This window comes from Terrapene carolina, unplaced genomic scaffold, assembly GCF_002925995.2.
Source record: "Terrapene carolina triunguis isolate 2854851 unplaced genomic scaffold, T_m_triunguis-2.0 Scaffold58, whole genome shotgun sequence".
NCBI classification, from domain to species: domain Eukaryota; kingdom Metazoa; phylum Chordata; order Testudines; family Emydidae; genus Terrapene; species Terrapene triunguis.
Genome location: NW_020664409.1, coordinates 54,733,816 through 54,751,728, shown reverse-complemented (window position 1 = coordinate 54,751,728; position 17,913 = coordinate 54,733,816). Strand labels below are relative to the sequence as shown.

Below are 17,913 nucleotides of genomic sequence, written 5' to 3'. Positions count from 1 at the left end.
CCCACTGCAGCAGTATACTGAAGAGCCATCAAGAATCTTTTAATGTAGGACCAGCTTGAAGACTATCCATTTCCCAAACTAGTGCAGACTAGATATTTATAAAGGGTGACATGACTGGTAGGCAGAGGCTGCACAGTCACTACTAGGATCTATTTATATCTGAGAACCAGAGTAACAGTCTTAGTGTTTATTTATACTCTAGTTTCCAGAGAGATTCCAACCAATAAAAACAAGTGCTACAATATATTCTAAACAGTAAGATATTTATGTTAAAGTTTTATAAAACAGAAGCATAACAGTCATGTTAGTGTACCTCAAAGTATAGAAGAATGACAGTGTCATATCTTGCTAGCTACAAAGAGCAATTTAAAGAAAAACCCCATATGAATTTAGAGGTTTGACCACTTGTGTTCAGAAGTATCTGCTCATCACAGATCTAAACTTTGCTATCTGATGTTGATAAACAGAGACTCCTCCTCTTGCCTTTGCACTCAAGTGCATCTGTTTTTCCCAAAGACAACAGAACTACAATTCAATTTCTGCAGTTAACTAATGATTTATAAATTACCACCACACCATGTTGCGAGATTGTAAAAAACATGCCACAATCATTTTCCACTTGTAATAACTTAGTCATTACTTTGAGATCTATATGAACTGGACTGGAATCAAGCTAGTGAAAGCCCTCATATCCTGTTACGAATCTCAAGTCACCTAGCTTCCATATCTGAGTTGTGCTAGATGCAGTCACATGTAGTGCCTACATATGGCAAACTGAAATAACACACTGCTATCTGCATACAAGGTTCCGGATGTCCTCAGACAGGAAAAATGACTGTGCCTGCAACCTCCTACTTTGGAATGCTTTTGTAACATAAGAACGGCCCTACTGGGTCAGACCAAAGGTCCATCTAGCCCAGTATCCTGTCTTCTGACAGTGGCTAGTGCCAGGTGCCCCAGAGGGAATGAACAGAACAGGTAATCGTCAAGTGATACATCCCCTGTCGCTCATTCCCAGCTTCTGGCAAACAGAGGCTAGGGACACCATTCCTGCCCATCCTGGCTAATAGCCATTGATGGACCGATCCTTCATGAATTTACCTAGTTCTTTTTTGAACCCTATTATGGTCTTGGCCTCCACAACATCCTCTGGCAAGGAGTTCCACAGGTTGATTGTGCCTTGTGTGAAGAAATACTTCCTTTTATTGCTGCCTACTAATTTCATTTGGTGACCCCTAGTTCTTGTGTTATGAGTAGTAGTAAACAACACTTCCTTATTTACTTTCTCTACACCAGTCATGATTTTATAGACCTCAATCATATCTCCCCTTAGCCGTCTCTTTTCCAAGCTGAAAAGTCCCAGTCTTATTAATTTCTCCTCATACAGAAGCCGTTCCATACCCCTAATCATTGTTGTTGCCCTTTTCTGAACCTTTTCTAATTCTAATATATCTTTTTTGAGATGGGGCGACCACATCTGCACACAGTATTCAAGATGTGGAAGTACCATGGATTTATATAGAGGCAACATGATATTGTCTCTCCTATTATCTATCTCTTTCTTAATTATTCTGTTCGCTTTTTTGACTTCCGCTGCACACTGAGTGGATGTTTTCATAGAACTATCCACAATGACTCCAAGGTCTCTTTCTTGAGTGCTAACAGCTAATTTAGACCCCACCATTTTATATGTATAGGTGGGATTGTTTTCCAATGTGCATTACTTTGCATTTATCAACATAAAATTTCATCTGCCATTTTGTTGCCCAGTCACCCAGTTTTGAGAGATCATTCTGAGGCTCTTTGCAGTCTGCCTGGGTCTTAACTATCTTTAGTAATTTTGTATCATATGCAAATTTTGACACCTTACCGTTTACCCCTTTTTCCAGATCATTTATGAATATGTTGAATAGGACTGGTCCCAGAACAGACCCCTGGGGGACACCACTATTTACCTCTCTCCATTCTGAAAACTAGTTTACTTTGCCTAAGAGCCTGTGGTGAGGGACCTTGTCAAAGGCTTTCTGAAAATCCAAGTACACTATATCCACTGGATCCCTTTGGTCAACATGCTTGTTGACCCCCTCAAAGAATTCTAGTAGATGGTGAGGCATGATTTCCCTTTACAAAAACCATGTTGACTCTTCCTCAACAAATTATTATCTTCCTCAACTGACAATATTGTTCTTAATTATAGTTTCAACAGTTTTCCCGGTACTGAAGTCAGGGTTACAGGCCTGTAATTGCCAGGTTCACCTCTGGAGCCCTTTTTAAAAATTGGTGTCACATTAACTATCCTCCAGTCATTTGGTACAGAAGCTGATGTAAATGATAGGTTACAGACTACAGCAGTTAGTAGTTTTGCGATTTCACATTTTAGTTTCTTCAGAACTCTTGGATGAATATCCTCTGGTCCTGGTGACTTATTGCTGTTTAATTTATCAATTTGTTCCAAAACCTCCTCTAATGATACCTCAAGCTGGAACAGTCCCTCAGATCTGTCACCTAAAAAGAATGACTCAGGTTTGGGAATCTCCTTCACATCCTCAGCCATGAAGACCGATGCAAAGAATTCATTTAGTTGCTCTCCAATGGCCTTATTGTCCTCGAGTGATCCTTTAGCACCTCAATCGTCCAGTGGCCCCACTGGTTGTTTAGAAAGCTTCCTGCTTCTGATGTACTTACTTTTGGAGTCTTTGGCTAACTGTTCCTCAAATTCTTTTTTGGCCTTCCTAATTGTATTTTTACACTTCATTTGTCAGTGTTTATGCTCCTTTCTATTTTCCTAATAAGGATTTAATTTCCATTTTTTAAAGGATGCCTTTTTGCCTCACTGCTTTTTTTACTTTGTTGTTTAGCCACGGTGGCTCTTTTTTGGTTCTCTTACAATTTTTTTTAATTTGGGGTATACATTTAAGTTGAGCCTCTATTATGGTGTCTTTAAAAAGTTTCCATGCAGCTTGCAGAGATTTCTCTTTTGGCACTGTACCCTTTAATTTCTGTTTAACTAATCTCCTCATTTTCATGTAGTTCCCCTTTCTGAAATTAAATGCTACAGTGTTGGGCTGCTGTGGTGTTTTTCCTGTCACTGGTATATTAAATTTAATTATATTATGGTCACTATTACCAAGCAATCCAGCTATATTCACCTCTTGGACCAGATCCTGTGCTCCACTTGGGACTAAATCAAGAATTGCCTCTCCTCTGGTGGGTTCCAGGACCAGTTGCCCCAAGAAGCAGTCATTTAAGGTGTCAAGAAACTTCGGCCTGGTCTACACTGGGGGGAGGGGGGGAGAGGGGGGAATTGATCCAAGATACACAACTTCAGCTACGAGAATATCTTAGATCGTATTAAAATTACTTACTTCGCGTCCTCGCGGCGCGGGATCGATGGCCGTGGCTCCCCAGTCAACTTTGCTTCCGCCTTTCGCACTGCTGGAGTTCAGAAGTCGACGGGAGAGCGATCGGGGATCGATTTATCGTGTCTACGCTACACGCAATAAATCGATCCCCGATAGATCGATCGCTACCCGCCAAACTGGCGGGTAGTGTAGACATACCCTATATCTCTGCATCCAGTCCTGAGGTGACATGTACCCAATCAATAAGGGGATAATTGAAATCCCACATTATTATTGAGTTTTTTATTTTAATAGCCTTTCTAATCTCCCTGAGCATTTCACAGTCACTATCACCATCCTGGTCATATATATCCCTACCACTATATTCTTCTTATTAGAGCATGGAATTTCTATCCATAAAGATTCTATGGCACAGTTTGATTCATTTATGATTTTTACTTCATTTGATTCTACGCTTTCTTTCACATATAATGCCTTTCACTTATTTCCCTCCCTTCCTTCAAAGCCCTCCTTAGAACTTGCAGATGTTAACTCAAGGTTATTACTTTTTTTAAATATTAACAGTTACCTACAATCTCATACTTGTATCTGATTTAGATTGCAAGGTCTCTATGGCAGCGACCACATCATCCCCCTCTGCCTACACAGTGACACAGAGCTCTCTGTCAACACTCATGGGATCAGCAAAGTGGGAAGGCAAAGAAGATCTGTAACTCTAGTAAGCAAAGAAGCAATAGGAATTTAGGAAGACAATTGGTGTGTATGCGTGTATTAAACACTGTTCATCCAGGATCACCTTTAGGTCCCATTCATCCTGAGGCTGGAGCTGTAATAGCAACAGCCATGCTTGAAGCAGGGGCTCCCTAGAGGTTCGTTTCTAGTCTGCCGTCCTGACCAGCTGATCAGAAAGGCAAACATCAGGCAGGCTCCAGTGAGCTGAGGCTACACGTGGCTGTTACTAGCACCGATGGGCTCTGCTATGGCTCACACAGGGTCGCACTATGGGAGGGAAGAAGCCACAGACGCTCCCCGTGCTAACAGTTACTGGTAAGGGCGGGGTCCCATGTAAGTGCCGTCAGCCAGGGAGCGCGCCTTAGGCCACGGAAGTGGGGGACCCCCGCGCACATCCGCCGAGGGCCCCTCTGACTCGGAGTTTACCCTCCCCCTAGTTCGCCTGACCTGAAGGATCCGCCCGCCCTGGGGCAGAAAGAGGGGCTTGGGGCGGGAGGTCTGCTCGGACCCAGGTAGGCCAAGGAGCGTGTGGTAGGGGACCAGTGCAGGGGGTACGGACCCCGGCTCCCCCCGCCGCTCAGCGGGAGGGAGAGTCTGTGCGGAGGGGATCGGCACATCAGACTGAGCTCTGAACCGAGCTGCCCGCCCTTGCACCAGTACCCGGCTGTACCGCGTCCCCACCACCTCCGTGGTTCCGGGCCCTGATGCCCCACGGCATCCCGCACCGCGGACCCGCACCGAACGCGCCGCGCCCCCGGACCATCAGGCTCCCGGCCCCGACAGCGTGTGCGGACTCACGGGAGCGGGAGTCACACACCGACCCCGAGAGGTCCCCGCACAGCTGGCAGCGCCCAACATAACCCCGCCCAGACTCACCGGCTCCCCGACCCCAGCCAGGGCCTCCGCGCTCACTCGCCGGTCACCGGCTCCTCAGTTCCAGCGGCTCAGGCTCCACTTGGAGCTCCGCCCTCTCCGCACAGCCTATCCCGAGCCGCACAGGCACAGTACTGACCAATCACCGCCGCGCCTGCGAGAGGCGGGACCTAACCTGCACCTCATTCGTGGGACAGAGCGCCGCGGCCTAACCGGCACCGCCGGCCTCGGGTCTGGGTGTGACGAGTTGCCCCCGCCCACGCCCGTGATTGAAGGGCGCCTGCCAAGAGCCAATCCCGTGACGTCGTCTCCTGGGCGGCCCGGCAAGCCTTGATTGGTTGTTCAGTCTGTGCGCGCGGGCCTGAGATCCTGTACGCTGTGCTAACATGCTGCTGGCCCCGGTGAAGGAGTCAAGGGCAAAGCCCTCATAGCGGTTGGCACCGCCACAGAGATCCCTGCGGGCACATGGACCTTGTTGCCTGTGTGATCCTGTCCCCGCCTGTCGGATCAGCTTCGCTCTGGGACTAGTTCTGTTGCGGGTTGGTCTCCTCCAGCGCTGGGTGCTGTTGTGTTTGGGTTTCCAGCACGGCACAAAAATAATTATTTTTTAAAAAGTCAGTGAATGGTTTATTTTAAACCCATAACATATTTCTCTTCGTCTTATTATCATTTTAACAAAAGATTAATCTGGGGGCTAAAATTAATCCCTCCCTTTCGCTATTCATGGTTTGCGTGCACAGAAAAGCAAAGCATTTTGTCCGCTCTGCACCGTATGGCTCATTGGCATGGTGTGACACTGGGTTTGTACCACAGGAAGCCTGGTTGAGCTCATCCTTTTTTCTGACTACTATTGAATACATCCCTGCTTGGGATGATTTATATATCCATTAGTTGGTGAGAAACAGCATGCATGCATGTGTGTTATAAATTAAAGGAGGCTGATAGGATCTATATGGGTAGCAAAAAAATCTACTCTTGACCCTTCTAAAAGCTCTTGTGATAGATATTTAACTGCATGTGATATCTTTAGGGACCATGTTGTTTATGTATGTATCACTGTGAGCATTATATGCAACTGCAGGGCAGGAGGGTGACCACAGCTCCTCTAAGAAATAAAAACAGCAGGGAGTGATTAAATCGAGTCATAGACTCATAGAAGATTAGGGTTGGAAGAGACCTCAGGAGGTCATCTAGTCCAATCCCCTGCTCAAAGCAGGACCAACACCAACTAAATCATCCCAGCCAGGGCTTTGTCAAACCGAGCCTTAAAAACTTCTAAGGATGGAGATTCCACCACCTCCCTAGATAACCCATTCCAGTGCTTCACCACCCTCCTAGTGAAATAGTGTTCCCTAATAGCCAACCTAGACCTCCCCCACTGCACCTTGAGACCATTGCTCCTTGTTCTGTCATCTGCCATCACTGAGAACAGCCTAGCTCCATCCTCTTTGGAACCCCCCTTCAAGTAGTTGAATGCTGATATCAACTCCCCCCTTACTCTTCTCTTCTGCAGACGAAATAACCCCAGTTCCCTCAGCCTCTCCTCGTAAGTCATGTGCCCCAGACCCCTAATCATTTTCGTTGCCCTCCACTGGATTCTCCAATTTGTCCACATCCCTTCTATAGTGAGGGGGGGGGGACCAAAACTGGACGCAATACTCCAGGTGTGGCCTCACCAGTGCCAAATAGAGAGGAATAATTACTTCCCTCGATCTGCTGGCAATGCTCCTACTAATACAGCCCAATATGCCATTGGCCTTCTTGGCAACAAGGGCACACTGATGACTCATATCCAGTTTCTCATCCACTGTAATCCCCAGGTCCTTTTCTGCAGAACTGCTGCTTAGCCAATCGGTCCCCGGCCTGTAGCGGTGCATGGGATTCTTCCTTCCTAAGTGCAGGACTCTGCACTTGTCCTTGTTGAACCTCATCAGGTTTCTTTTGGCCCAATCCTCCAATTTGTCTAGGTCACTCTGGACCCTATCCCTACCCTCCAGCATATCTACCTCTCCCCCCAGCTTAGTGTCATCTGCGAACTTGCTGAGGGTGCAATTCATCCCATCGTGTAGATCATTAATAAAGATGTTGAACAAAACTGGCCCCAGGACCGACCCCTGGGGCACTCTGCTTGATATCGGCTGCCAACTAGACATCAAGCCCTTGATCACTACCCGTTGAGCCTGACAATCTAGCCAGCTTTCTATCCACCTTATAGTCCATTCATCCAATGCATACTTCTTTAACTTGCTGGCAAGAATACTGTGGGAGACCGTATCAAAAGCTTTGGTAAAATCCACCGCTTTTCCCATATCCACAGAGCCAGTTATCTCATCATAGAAGGCAGTCAGGTTGGTCAGGCATGACTTGCCATTGGTGAATCCATGTTGACTGTTCCTGATCACCTTCCTCTCCTCCAAGTGCTTCAGTCAAGTGGTTGAGTCACTCAGGTTGAGTCACTAAAGTTGTAAATGCCTCGAGAGAGGTACCGCCGCTGTATATTGTTTCAAACTGTGTTTTTTGGCATAAAAAGGTGAGCTTGACCCAGCACAGACAGAATGTTCTTTCCGAGGAAGGGGAGCAACTTTAGGGGAACAGGGGAAGGATTGGAAAGACTGTGGTCTACTGAGCTCCATAAGACTGATTGATAACTCCTGGTACATTTAGTGTGTTTAAATCAGTTTACTGTTTTTTTGTATATTTTCTCTGTAATGATTTGACTCTAAGAATAAATGTATTGTGCTTTGTGAAGGTTGGCTGGTAACTGGTGTACATACACTGTTGTAGGTCCTGGAGAAAGGTTAACTACAGGTGCTGAGACTTGGTCAGAACTGCTGAGGAAATCACAGTGAGGTGCAGAGGCACTGCAAGCCTAAAGCCCCGGTCCAAGGGAGAGATGTGGGTCTGTGCCTGAGAGAGGTGATGGCTGGAGCCTGAAATCTTAAGTAGGTGCCCTGGAGGAAGGTGGGGGTGGGAATCAAAGGTGCAGTTCACCCTGAAACTATGACAGCTCTCTTGGTCCGCTTTATTTTAATTGAATTGAAAAATGCATCCCTATTTGTCTCTTCAAATTGGCCTTTTCATAGGTTATTGTGTAAGTTACTCTGTTCTGACATCACTCATAAGACAAAAAAATGTAGTTTAATAGTATTGCTGGACTTCTTAAACCCAACATACTGAGCTGTGAGTAAAGCAATGTTTTTCAAAGTGTAAGACTTACCACTAGAGAGAGAGAGAGGGCTAATAGGTGCAGGAGGTGCACACACAGATCCCTTACTTGTTCAGAGTCTCAACTGTCATTAAAAAGAATGGTCTCTAGCTGTCAGGGTTTGCAATGAAAATTTTAAGTGGATATCCATATAATCTTGCAGAGAGTCTTAAGGTGTGGACTGCTCCATTCTTTTCAATAGGTGCTAACTGAAATGCCAGTGATACTTTATATGTCAATATTGCTAACAATTTCACTGCTCAAGAAAGCACGTAAGAAAGGAAAGAAGTATCATATTATGAAAATCTACATAAGTTTTTTCCATGAAGTTCTAGCTAGCTGTGAGGGTGCAGATGATGTATACATTAAGATGGGTAGGCCGCTATCATCACAAACCAAGGTTGCAAGAGGGGCATAATTGGTTTCATTTTCCAAAAAGAGGAGAGAGGTTCAGCTTTCCAAAATTTGGAACACACTGACATTGGATTAAACAGTCCATTTAAATTTAGCTGAAAATTTAAATGCTGATAAAACAAGCTTTTATAAAACCTAAAAAAAATTACAAATGTTTCCACAAATAAAAAAAAATGCAAACTTTTGTTTAAAAAAATTAACATTCACCTGCAATGGTTATAGCAGAAAAGAGCCTGATTGTTTCTTGTCAGTTTCAAATTTGAAACTTTTCATTGTACAAGCTGAGAGAAGTGCAGAAGCAAACAAAAAGCATAAATAGTCCAAACAGGATTTGTAAAATTATTTAACTTTAAAATCTAGAAACACAGGTAAAGATATTTGTCTGCAAAGTTTTGTTTAGTTGACAGTGGTCTTTAAAGAGGCATTTCAATCAAATTAATTTTCCTTAGATCCGCAAAGTGACGGATCTTAAAATTAGGTAGTTTTGCACATTACATCTCTGACAGGATTCTAGATTACCGGATCTGTTCTAGTTTTGCAGTGCACTCTTTGTGTCAGGATTCGTTCTATGAAACCAGGGATTTTGTTTCATCCTCTGTAGAGCTGAACAAAGGACACTGAATGCTTTCCCCTACTTGGAAGCTGTTCTATGATCACAATTAAGTCACTTTAATGGAAGCACATCCCCTGCCATATATGGAAAGGTTGACTGTATTGAAGCCTTTTGTACCACAAATTGCCCTGCATTACATTTTCAGTAAAAGTAGTAACCTCCCGTGCATATCAGGGTTATCCACAGTAGCCCACTACTGCCTAGATGAAATCCACTTATACAAACTTCAGGGGTTTGAGCATGCAGAGACTACAAGTACCAGCATGCAACGTTCCTGAGGGTTCACAGAGACTGCGGATCCCAGCATGCAATGTTCCAGCTGCATGCAAGTGGTCAGTAAACGACAGGTAGCAAAACGCAAGGCACCGCTGGACTAGAATGGCCAACAAACTACACCGTGGAGCATGCCGTGCTCCTGTTAGAGCCATAGCCACACCGAGAGGACATATCCCATCATGCAGTTCTCCAGCGGGAGCCAGAGCTCACCAGGCACAGGCATTGGAACGTGTAGTTTCCCTGGGCTGACCCTACTGTACCCACAATGCCCTTGGAGCGGCCAATCAGACAGCGGTGTAACAACGTTTGCTGTGAATGGCGGAGGGGCGCTGTTCGCTTCAGCCAATCGGGGTGCGGTAGGTGGTCCCGGTGGGTGCTGTGTGTGTAGAGGATCTGAATTCCCTGCCCCCTTATTGTCCCCCGTTACCAGGCCTCAGCGACGCAAAGCCCGGCCCCGGCACGATGCTGAGCCGCCCGGGCCTGTGAAACCTTCCTGCCCCGGTAAGTGGGCCGAGCTCGCTCCCCCTCTATCGGGGCTGGGGAAGGCGCCTTGTCCCTGCGGAGCAAGGCAGGAGCTTGGGTCGGGTCCTGAGAGGAGGGTGAAGCAGCTGGAGGGGACATGGGACAGGCGCAAGGGGAAGTGGAGTTGCCCAAGGAGCGGGTCGGCTGAGGAGGCAGCTGGAGACGGTGAGGCGGGAGCAGTGGGTCTAAAGGCTGTGGCCCGAGCACACACTTTTCAGGTTGGAAGGGGTGTGGGGAGAGTGATCGCCGCAGGGGTTGGGTTGGCCTTTGTGCAGCGTGGTGTGGACAGGGGCGCAGAATCTGTAGTTTAAGGGTTGGGTGGGGGCTGCTGAGTTAGCTAACTAGGTCCAGTGGCAAGATCTATACAAATCCTGGAGATTTTTTTTGCTCCTTCGAGCAACACTTTCTCCCACTAGCGAAGAGGGAAGAAAGTAACTGGGTTATTCTGGACTAAATCATCTGTTGCTGCTTTTGCAAATTGGGTGCTTATATGCAACAACCTTACTAGTTTCTACATTACTGCAGTTACGAGGTTTTTTTAAAAAACGGTGTCAGGGGATGGGTTCCTGAAACCGATGCTTTTCTATGAGTATGAGTAATTACACTACATTCTGGATGCCCTAACCAAGGATTTCAAAGCACTTTACAAACACTAATGTATTCTCACAAAACCCATGTGAGGTCAGTAAATATCCCCAGTGTACAGATGATGAAGAAACTAAAGCAGAGCGAGATTGTTATTTTCTGAGATCACATAGAAAATCCATGTGAAAATAATGTAGGAGTTATGATGTCCAGTCTAACTTAATCCCCAAATTCTTGCTATTTCTGGAAAAAAAATTTGAAACATGGCTTTGCCTTTTTTTTAATTAAAAACATTGCATAAAAAATAACAGAATTATATGTATGCAGTGTTGTTGTAGCCTTGTTGGTCCCAGTAAGTTAGAAAGATAAGGTGGGTGAGGTATTGTCTTTTATTGGACTAGCTTCTGTTGGTGAGAGAAACAAATTTCCGAGCTTACTCAGAGCTCTTCTTCAGGCCTGAGTTAGTTTCTTAGACCTGAAAGAAGAGCTCTGTGTAAGCTCAAAAGCTTGTCTCTATCACCAACAGAAGTTGGTCCAATAAAATAATTATTTGTAGTATATAATAAAAGGGTATGAATGATCTGATGCATTGAGCATGGGACTGGAAATAAAGCACTCTGTTTACAATCTTAGCTCTGTAATTGACTTGATGTCTGGTTTTAGGTAAGTTACTTAAAGTATCTGTGCCTGTTTTGCCATCTATAAAATGGGAATGATAATAATTACCTGGTTTACAGGGATTTTGTGAAAATTGTGTGCAGAATGCTTTGCAAATGTAAAATGCTAATTATTATGTGAAATTGTAGCTTCTTATTTGATCTGTATAGATCTTATGGTGTTAATAAAAAATTAACCTTGAGGCTGGTCACTAGCACCAGTTCTTCACTTTAACACTCTGTGTGAAGGAAATATTAGTAACATAAATGGACACCATCACGCTGAAACTCACATTGGTCTGAAAACTTCAGTACCGGGCAAACTGATTGAAACTATCGGAAAGAACAGAATTATCAGACACATAGATGAACATGATTTGTTGGGGAAGAGTCAACCTGGTTTTTGTAAAGGGAAATCATGCCTCACCAATCTACTAAAATTCTTTGTGAGGGTCAACAAGCCTGTGGACAAGGGGGATCCAGTGGATATAGTGTACTTAGATTTTCAGAAAGCCTTTGACAAGGTCCGTCACCAAAGATTCTCAACCTTTTTCTTTCTGAGGCCTCCCCAACATTCTACAAAAACTCCACGGCCCATCTTTGCCACAACAACTGTTTTTCTGCATATAAAAGCCTGGGCCAGCGTTAGGGGGTGGCAAGCACGGCAGTTGCCTGGGGCCCCACACCACAGGGGGCCCCGCAAAGCTATGTTGCCCAGGTGGCAGGGCTTTGGCTTTCTGCCCTGGGCTCCAGCAAGTCTAATGCTGGCCCTGTTTGGCGGACACCCTGAAACCTGCTTGCAGCCCCTCAGGGGCCCTGGAGCCCTGGTTGAGAAACACTGTCTTAAGCAAAGTAAGCAGTTATGGGATAAAAGGGAAGGTTAAAACAAACAAAAGGAAGTATTGTTTCACACAACACACAGTCAACCTGTGGAACTCTTTGGCAGAGGATGTTGTGAAGGCCAAGTCTATAACAGGGTTCAAAAAAGAACTAGGTAAATTCATGGAGGATAGGTCCATCAATGGTAATTAGCCAGGATGGGCAGGGATGGTGTCCCTAGCCTGTGTTTGCCAGAAGCTGGGAATGGGTGACAGGGGATGGATTACTTGATGATTACCTATTCTGTTCATTCCCTCTGAAGCACCTGGCATTGGCCACTGTCAAAAGACAGGCTATTGGGCTAGATCAGTGTTTTCCCAAACTTGGGACACCGCTTGTATAGGGAAAGCCCCTGGCGGGCCGGGCCAGTTTGTTTACCTGCCGCGTCTGCAGGTCCGGCCGATCGCGGCTCCCACTGGCTTGCTGCTCCAGGCCAATGGGAGCTGCTGGAAGCGGCGCGGGCTGAGGGATGTACTGAAATATTTCATTTAACTTAGTTAAAAACAATTTTAACAAAAACAAACCTGATTTTAAAAAACTTGAATGTTTAATTAAATTCAAAAATTTATATGCTTGTTTTGTTAAAATATTATATGTTTGCTGTTGACGAAAAAAATCCAGAATGCATAATGTTGCTGTTTTTAGTTAAATAAAACAATTTAAATGTCTGTCTGGTGATGTTCTCCTCCTAATACAGCATGGCAAGAAAATCCTCCAAATATTAATGATTAACCTGTTGAATTAGAGATAGTTCACCTCCCAATGACTTCATAAATATCTGCTTCAGTTACCTTTGGTAAATGAAATAACCAAACAATCATTCATTTTCTGATATAGCTATAAAACTAATCTGAAAAGTTTTCAAAATAAATCACTTCAAAAATGTGTAGTCTATACCTTCTAAAAATGAAACGTACATCTATCTCTGAGTTGGGAAGAATATGTATTAAGGTTATAACAACCAACAAGAATGTACTTTTACATAGAAATCCATGATTAAATCGAGTCTTCCTGACTTGTGATTTAAATCATGATTTTAATCAATTTGATTTAAATCAAATCCACCCTGATATGATCAGTTTCACTGTTTCCTCCACATTTTTTTTTCTGAAAAGGTCTTTATAAACTTCAAGACGAGAGCAGAAGAAACTTTATACAATTTTTCTTCAACATATATTTTTTTAAAAAACAGGACATACTGTTTAAAGAGTGATCTGTTAGAAACTTGGATTTTTTTTTTTATATAAAAAAATCAATCCATTTAAAAAGAAAAGTCAAGTTGACAATGTTGCTTTAATCATATTCATGAGTATTAAAGTTAAGTACTTGAGTTAGTGCTGGCAGAATCAGGTCCGTAGTCTGTACTCTACTTACCAGTCTCAGAACAATTGAGGATCTGTCCTTTGATCTTAACTAACTTTTTGCCCCAAGATATGGTTCCTCCACTATTGAGGGGCATCCTGTAGGGAAATTTGTGCTGTTGCTATCCAGGATGTAACTGTTCTCTCTTTAGGCAGCTTTAGAGTCCAGTGCTGTCCACCCAACAACCCAACATCTGCTTCATTTGAAGTCAAACTGGTTCCCCTTGTCTTTGGTAGGAGCAAGATGAAGCCCATACCTTATTTATGTATTTTAAGACAGAGAATACCAAAAGTATTCGGTAGAGAGAGAATACCAAAGATACTTTGTAAGGGGCTTGAATTTGTGCTGGGTTATACATATTTGATATGTAATTCCAGAATGAAGTAAAACATTAGAAGTGCCTGATGACATGGATACAAATTTTGGTTTGCTTTTTTGGTACACTTTTGTTGTGTGTAAGAGATTAATATGAAAGCTGAAATTTGCAGTTTAAAACATTTATTATGGAAACATGGCTTGTATGTTTCTTTACAGATTTACTTTAGATATAATACAGAATTGGGATGATATGTTTTAGGTTTCCATGGGCAGTGTCATTAATAAACTGTTGGTTCTTCATCTATGACCATAATTGGTCTAAGCAGTATTTGACAATACTTTTATCAGTTATTGTCTATGTATCTTCTGTAAAGGTTGTCAGGCCAAAAAAATATACATGAAGATTGAACCAGTAAACAATTAACAAAAATTGTCATTCTCTATATATGGACTCTTAAATTTCCAGTTTCACAGGTATAGAGCCCACATCTTGTGAGTTCTATTTATCTGTATTCCCCTAAGAACAAGACAGAGTGTTGCAGTCTATATTGACTACAGTTTAATCAGAGATTCATTAATAATGAAGTGTTACTAATACAGAATTTTTTTAACAGGTGTTGGCATAGGAAAATGAACTCCACTATGAGTGAGGAGCCTGATGCGCTAGCAGTAGTTAACCAGCTGCGAGACCTAGCAGCTGACCCCTTAAATAGACGAGCCATCGTTCAGGATCAGGGATGTCTGCCAGGCCTTATTTTGTTTATGGATCACCCCAGCCCTCCAGTTGTTCACTCAGCGTTACTAGTAAGTAATCTTTTTTTTAGATCAATGGGCTTTTTATTTGCTTTGTTTGCTGCTTGTACCTCATGTCAAATTATTGTCATTGTCGTGCTTAATTTTCTGCCACCCCCATTTCAACAATTAATGAGTGACAAAATCATTCTGAAATTGGAGAACAAGTTTTTATAGCTTAATTTACTCTGTGTGTGTCTGTGTGTTTTAGAAGATAGCCCTCTAACTTTGGGTATGCAGAGGGAAAAGCTATAATGTAGCTTGTCACATGTAACTGTATGCATGCTTCTCTTCAGACTTTGCTTGTACATGATGAATGTGGACAATGTGACTCTTAAAATCTAAGTACTACACTGACATAATGCCTTTTCTCTTGATTGGAAGTGAGTGAATAAAAATCGAGATTTTTTTTTTAAATCATAATTTTTTTATTTAAATAGGTTTATTATGTATATAGTGCTAGCTTTTTCCTGTCTTCCCATTTTATAGTTTTAAATTCCTAAAATGGATGGGTTTTTTTACTTGTTTCTTTAGTTTTCCTAATTGTTGTTAGAGTTTCAGATTTTACAACATATTTCTTTTCCTACTAAGAAGTTCCATACTTTAAAAGCTCATCTGTGCTGAAAAGGAGAACTCCATGGCCTCATTAGCATCCTTATTGTAAAAACAAAACAAACTTAAACACAAAATTGATAAACATAGATAAATATAGCCTGTGCTGTATTTGCAAAAAACTTCACCCTCAAATATAATGAACTTCCACAAGTCAAGAAACCTGAAATGCTTCCACCTGCTATGCTTCTCCATCAAGGTTTGCAATTTGAAGTCAGGTGACTTAGGACCACAAGTCCCATTAAGTGCTTTTGAAAATTCCACCTGCAGGTGCCATCATAATGTCTTTGGAGAATACGTTTGGGTTCCTGTTTCTTCAAAAATTTGGCCTGCATGTATTTAAAAAAATCACTCTAACTGTATGTATTAAAAGTCTAAAGAACTTTTCATTGTTAACACTGAAGCAATTTCTATTTGAAGTCACAAAGATTTTATGTCACTAAGTTTTTAATATAATAGAATCTTAGCTCCTGATGTTGAAAACACTGCCAAAAGGGAGGGATTATAGTTACTTCATAGGAGTATTGTATCTATTAATTTGTTAATATCTGTAAAGTGACTTGATATCCTCAGATGGAAGAAGCTGTATAAATGTGGATGTTATTGAAATACAGCAACCCAAGAGTGAAGAGCTTAAAATGAGCGATATCTTGAGTCTCTACTTGATTCTACATTACAAACAATCAGAAACTTTATGGTTAATTAGGTGAATCTAATCCTTTTTTAAAACTTGAACTAAGATTTTCAAAAATTAAATCCACATTGAGGTGACTAAATAAAGTCCTAAATCAGGAAGGTTACTTAAACCTATGCCTATCTTCAATGAGGCTACTGGTGTGCTTAATGTTTGTCACATCCTTAAGTATCATGCTGAATTGGGCCTGATCTGTGAAATTCAGCCTGAGTCTTTCATCTGACTTCAGTGGGCTTTGGATCAGGCCCTAAATGATCTCATTTTTGAAAGTACTGACTGAACATCCAGCAGCTCCCATTTGTATCAAATCATGTAGTATTATAGAAGATGTGCTTTGAACTAAAAATCTGTGATATTGATAGTGAGCCGAAGGAGAGGTTAATATAAGCAAAACAATTAATCTATTGCTTTGCGAATAGATGGTTTTTTCTCAACATGGAAATACTGTGCTCAGAACTTTAATTCCAATGACGGTTTAGACAGACTTCTAGAAGTGTTTGAATGGCGGTGCAGGAAAACTCAGACTATAAGTCTGATTAGTAGAGTATGATAAAAGTATATGAGTCTCTACATCTTGACAGGATAGCAAAGGTGTAATTAAACTGTCAAATGTAGAACCAGAGACTTTACAGGACTTTAGATTACTCAGATGGCAATAAAATGGCCTTGCATTCTAACTATAAAACATGCCAAAAATAAAGGTAGGATTTAAGAATAAATGTTAGAAATACGTCTTTGGAAAGAACAATATATAGCTACCATAAAAATAAGAAAGGGACTAGGCACACTGTTGTGAGGTGTTCATTGAGCAACAGACCTGTTGTATGATTCCATTTAGGGAATGAGTAAACTTTCACAATTTATGCTCACAAAAGCAATTATGTAACACACTGAGTACTAGTGCAAGGTCCTTAGCTATCTGAGTATATCTCAGGTATCAGTATATCATGTGTAGTCCTGGAATGCAGGTAGATAAGCAGTGTATAGAGGAAACCCTTCAAACACAATACTATATTGACCTTGGGAACCACCTCCCTTCCCCCCAAAAAAAAGGTAACACTGGAAATACAATACATCTCATCAACTGAGAAATTTGAGATTTTAACCAAGAAAGTGGTGTTGCAAACAAAGCAGTGCCAATATTCAATTGCTGGAAACCCCTAGTCATCAGTATCAAATTTTGCAGAAAACTTCATCTATAAAGACAAGAAAACAAAACTGTGGGCAGCAAACAAGTCCATATCACAGGCTTGGGGAACAGCAATCTCAAAGCTCTAGTTGGATAAAAATAAATTAAAACTATCAAATCATTAGCTGTAAGGTTCTTCTGAAGCTTTGCTGCAGTCTTCTTCTTAAAAACCTTTTTCAGATTTTTCTTTTTTTCTTGTCGTAGGAGAGTAATTAGCAATCTGCCCTCTAGGTAGTTTAATAAAATGAAATTGCTGTTAAAGTTATGGCATCGTGAACAATGATTCCAAACACATCAGATGAACATTACATATAATATCCAGGAATCCCATGAACAAGATACATCTTTCACTTTCTAGCTGTTGGCCAAAAAAATGGAGAAACTATGTAATACAAATAGATTGAGACTTGGAGGCTGAAAAATCAGAGTTCTTTTGTCTGGTATTTCCATCCCACTTCAGTACTCCTCTTTTTGTTTCAACAGCTTTTTGATAAAAGAGCAATATCTATTCTGTACATTGTGGCACATTCTACTGCTCTTCTTTTGATTTATTTCTTCAGTTTGAGGCTGCAAGATCTAAACATCCTCTTTGTGGCATGCACAAAATCACTCTTTATTAGAAGTGGAGCCCTAGCAACAGCAATGATTAAGGCCACTCAAGGATTTCCTTGATAAATCTATGTTTGGAGTCAAACTATTATTCTGAAATATTGGTTCTTTTTTTGAAGTATGAGTATAAACAGTAGAGCTGCTGTTGAGTGTTCAGAAAGTAGATACATAAACTACTTTCTCTCATTAAGAGTTTTTTCTTTAAATATGGCTTTTTTAT

At 42.0% G+C, this 17,913-nt stretch overlaps 2 protein-coding genes across 2 annotated transcripts in view; one reads left to right on the top strand and one right to left on the bottom strand.

The window, feature by feature from the left end:
• MTFR1 (mitochondrial fission regulator 1) overlaps nt 1-5,157 on the bottom strand; it is a 27,363-nt gene extending 22,206 nt beyond the window's left edge. Inside the window, exon 1 of the mRNA XM_024211488.2 lies at nt 4,971-5,157. The gene's annotated coding sequence lies outside the window, so the exon portion shown is untranslated. The remainder of the gene's footprint in view (nt 1-4,970) is intronic.
• A 4,697-nt stretch (nt 5,158-9,854) lies between these two features.
• ARMC1 (armadillo repeat containing 1) overlaps nt 9,855-17,913 on the top strand; it is a 47,397-nt gene continuing 39,338 nt past the window's right edge. The window contains exons 1-2 of the mRNA XM_024211492.2: nt 9,855-9,976; nt 14,412-14,601. Of these exons, the coding sequence (XP_024067260.1) occupies nt 14,428-14,601 (174 nt within the window). The 5' untranslated portion in view covers nt 9,855-9,976; nt 14,412-14,427. The remainder of the gene's footprint in view (nt 9,977-14,411; nt 14,602-17,913) is intronic.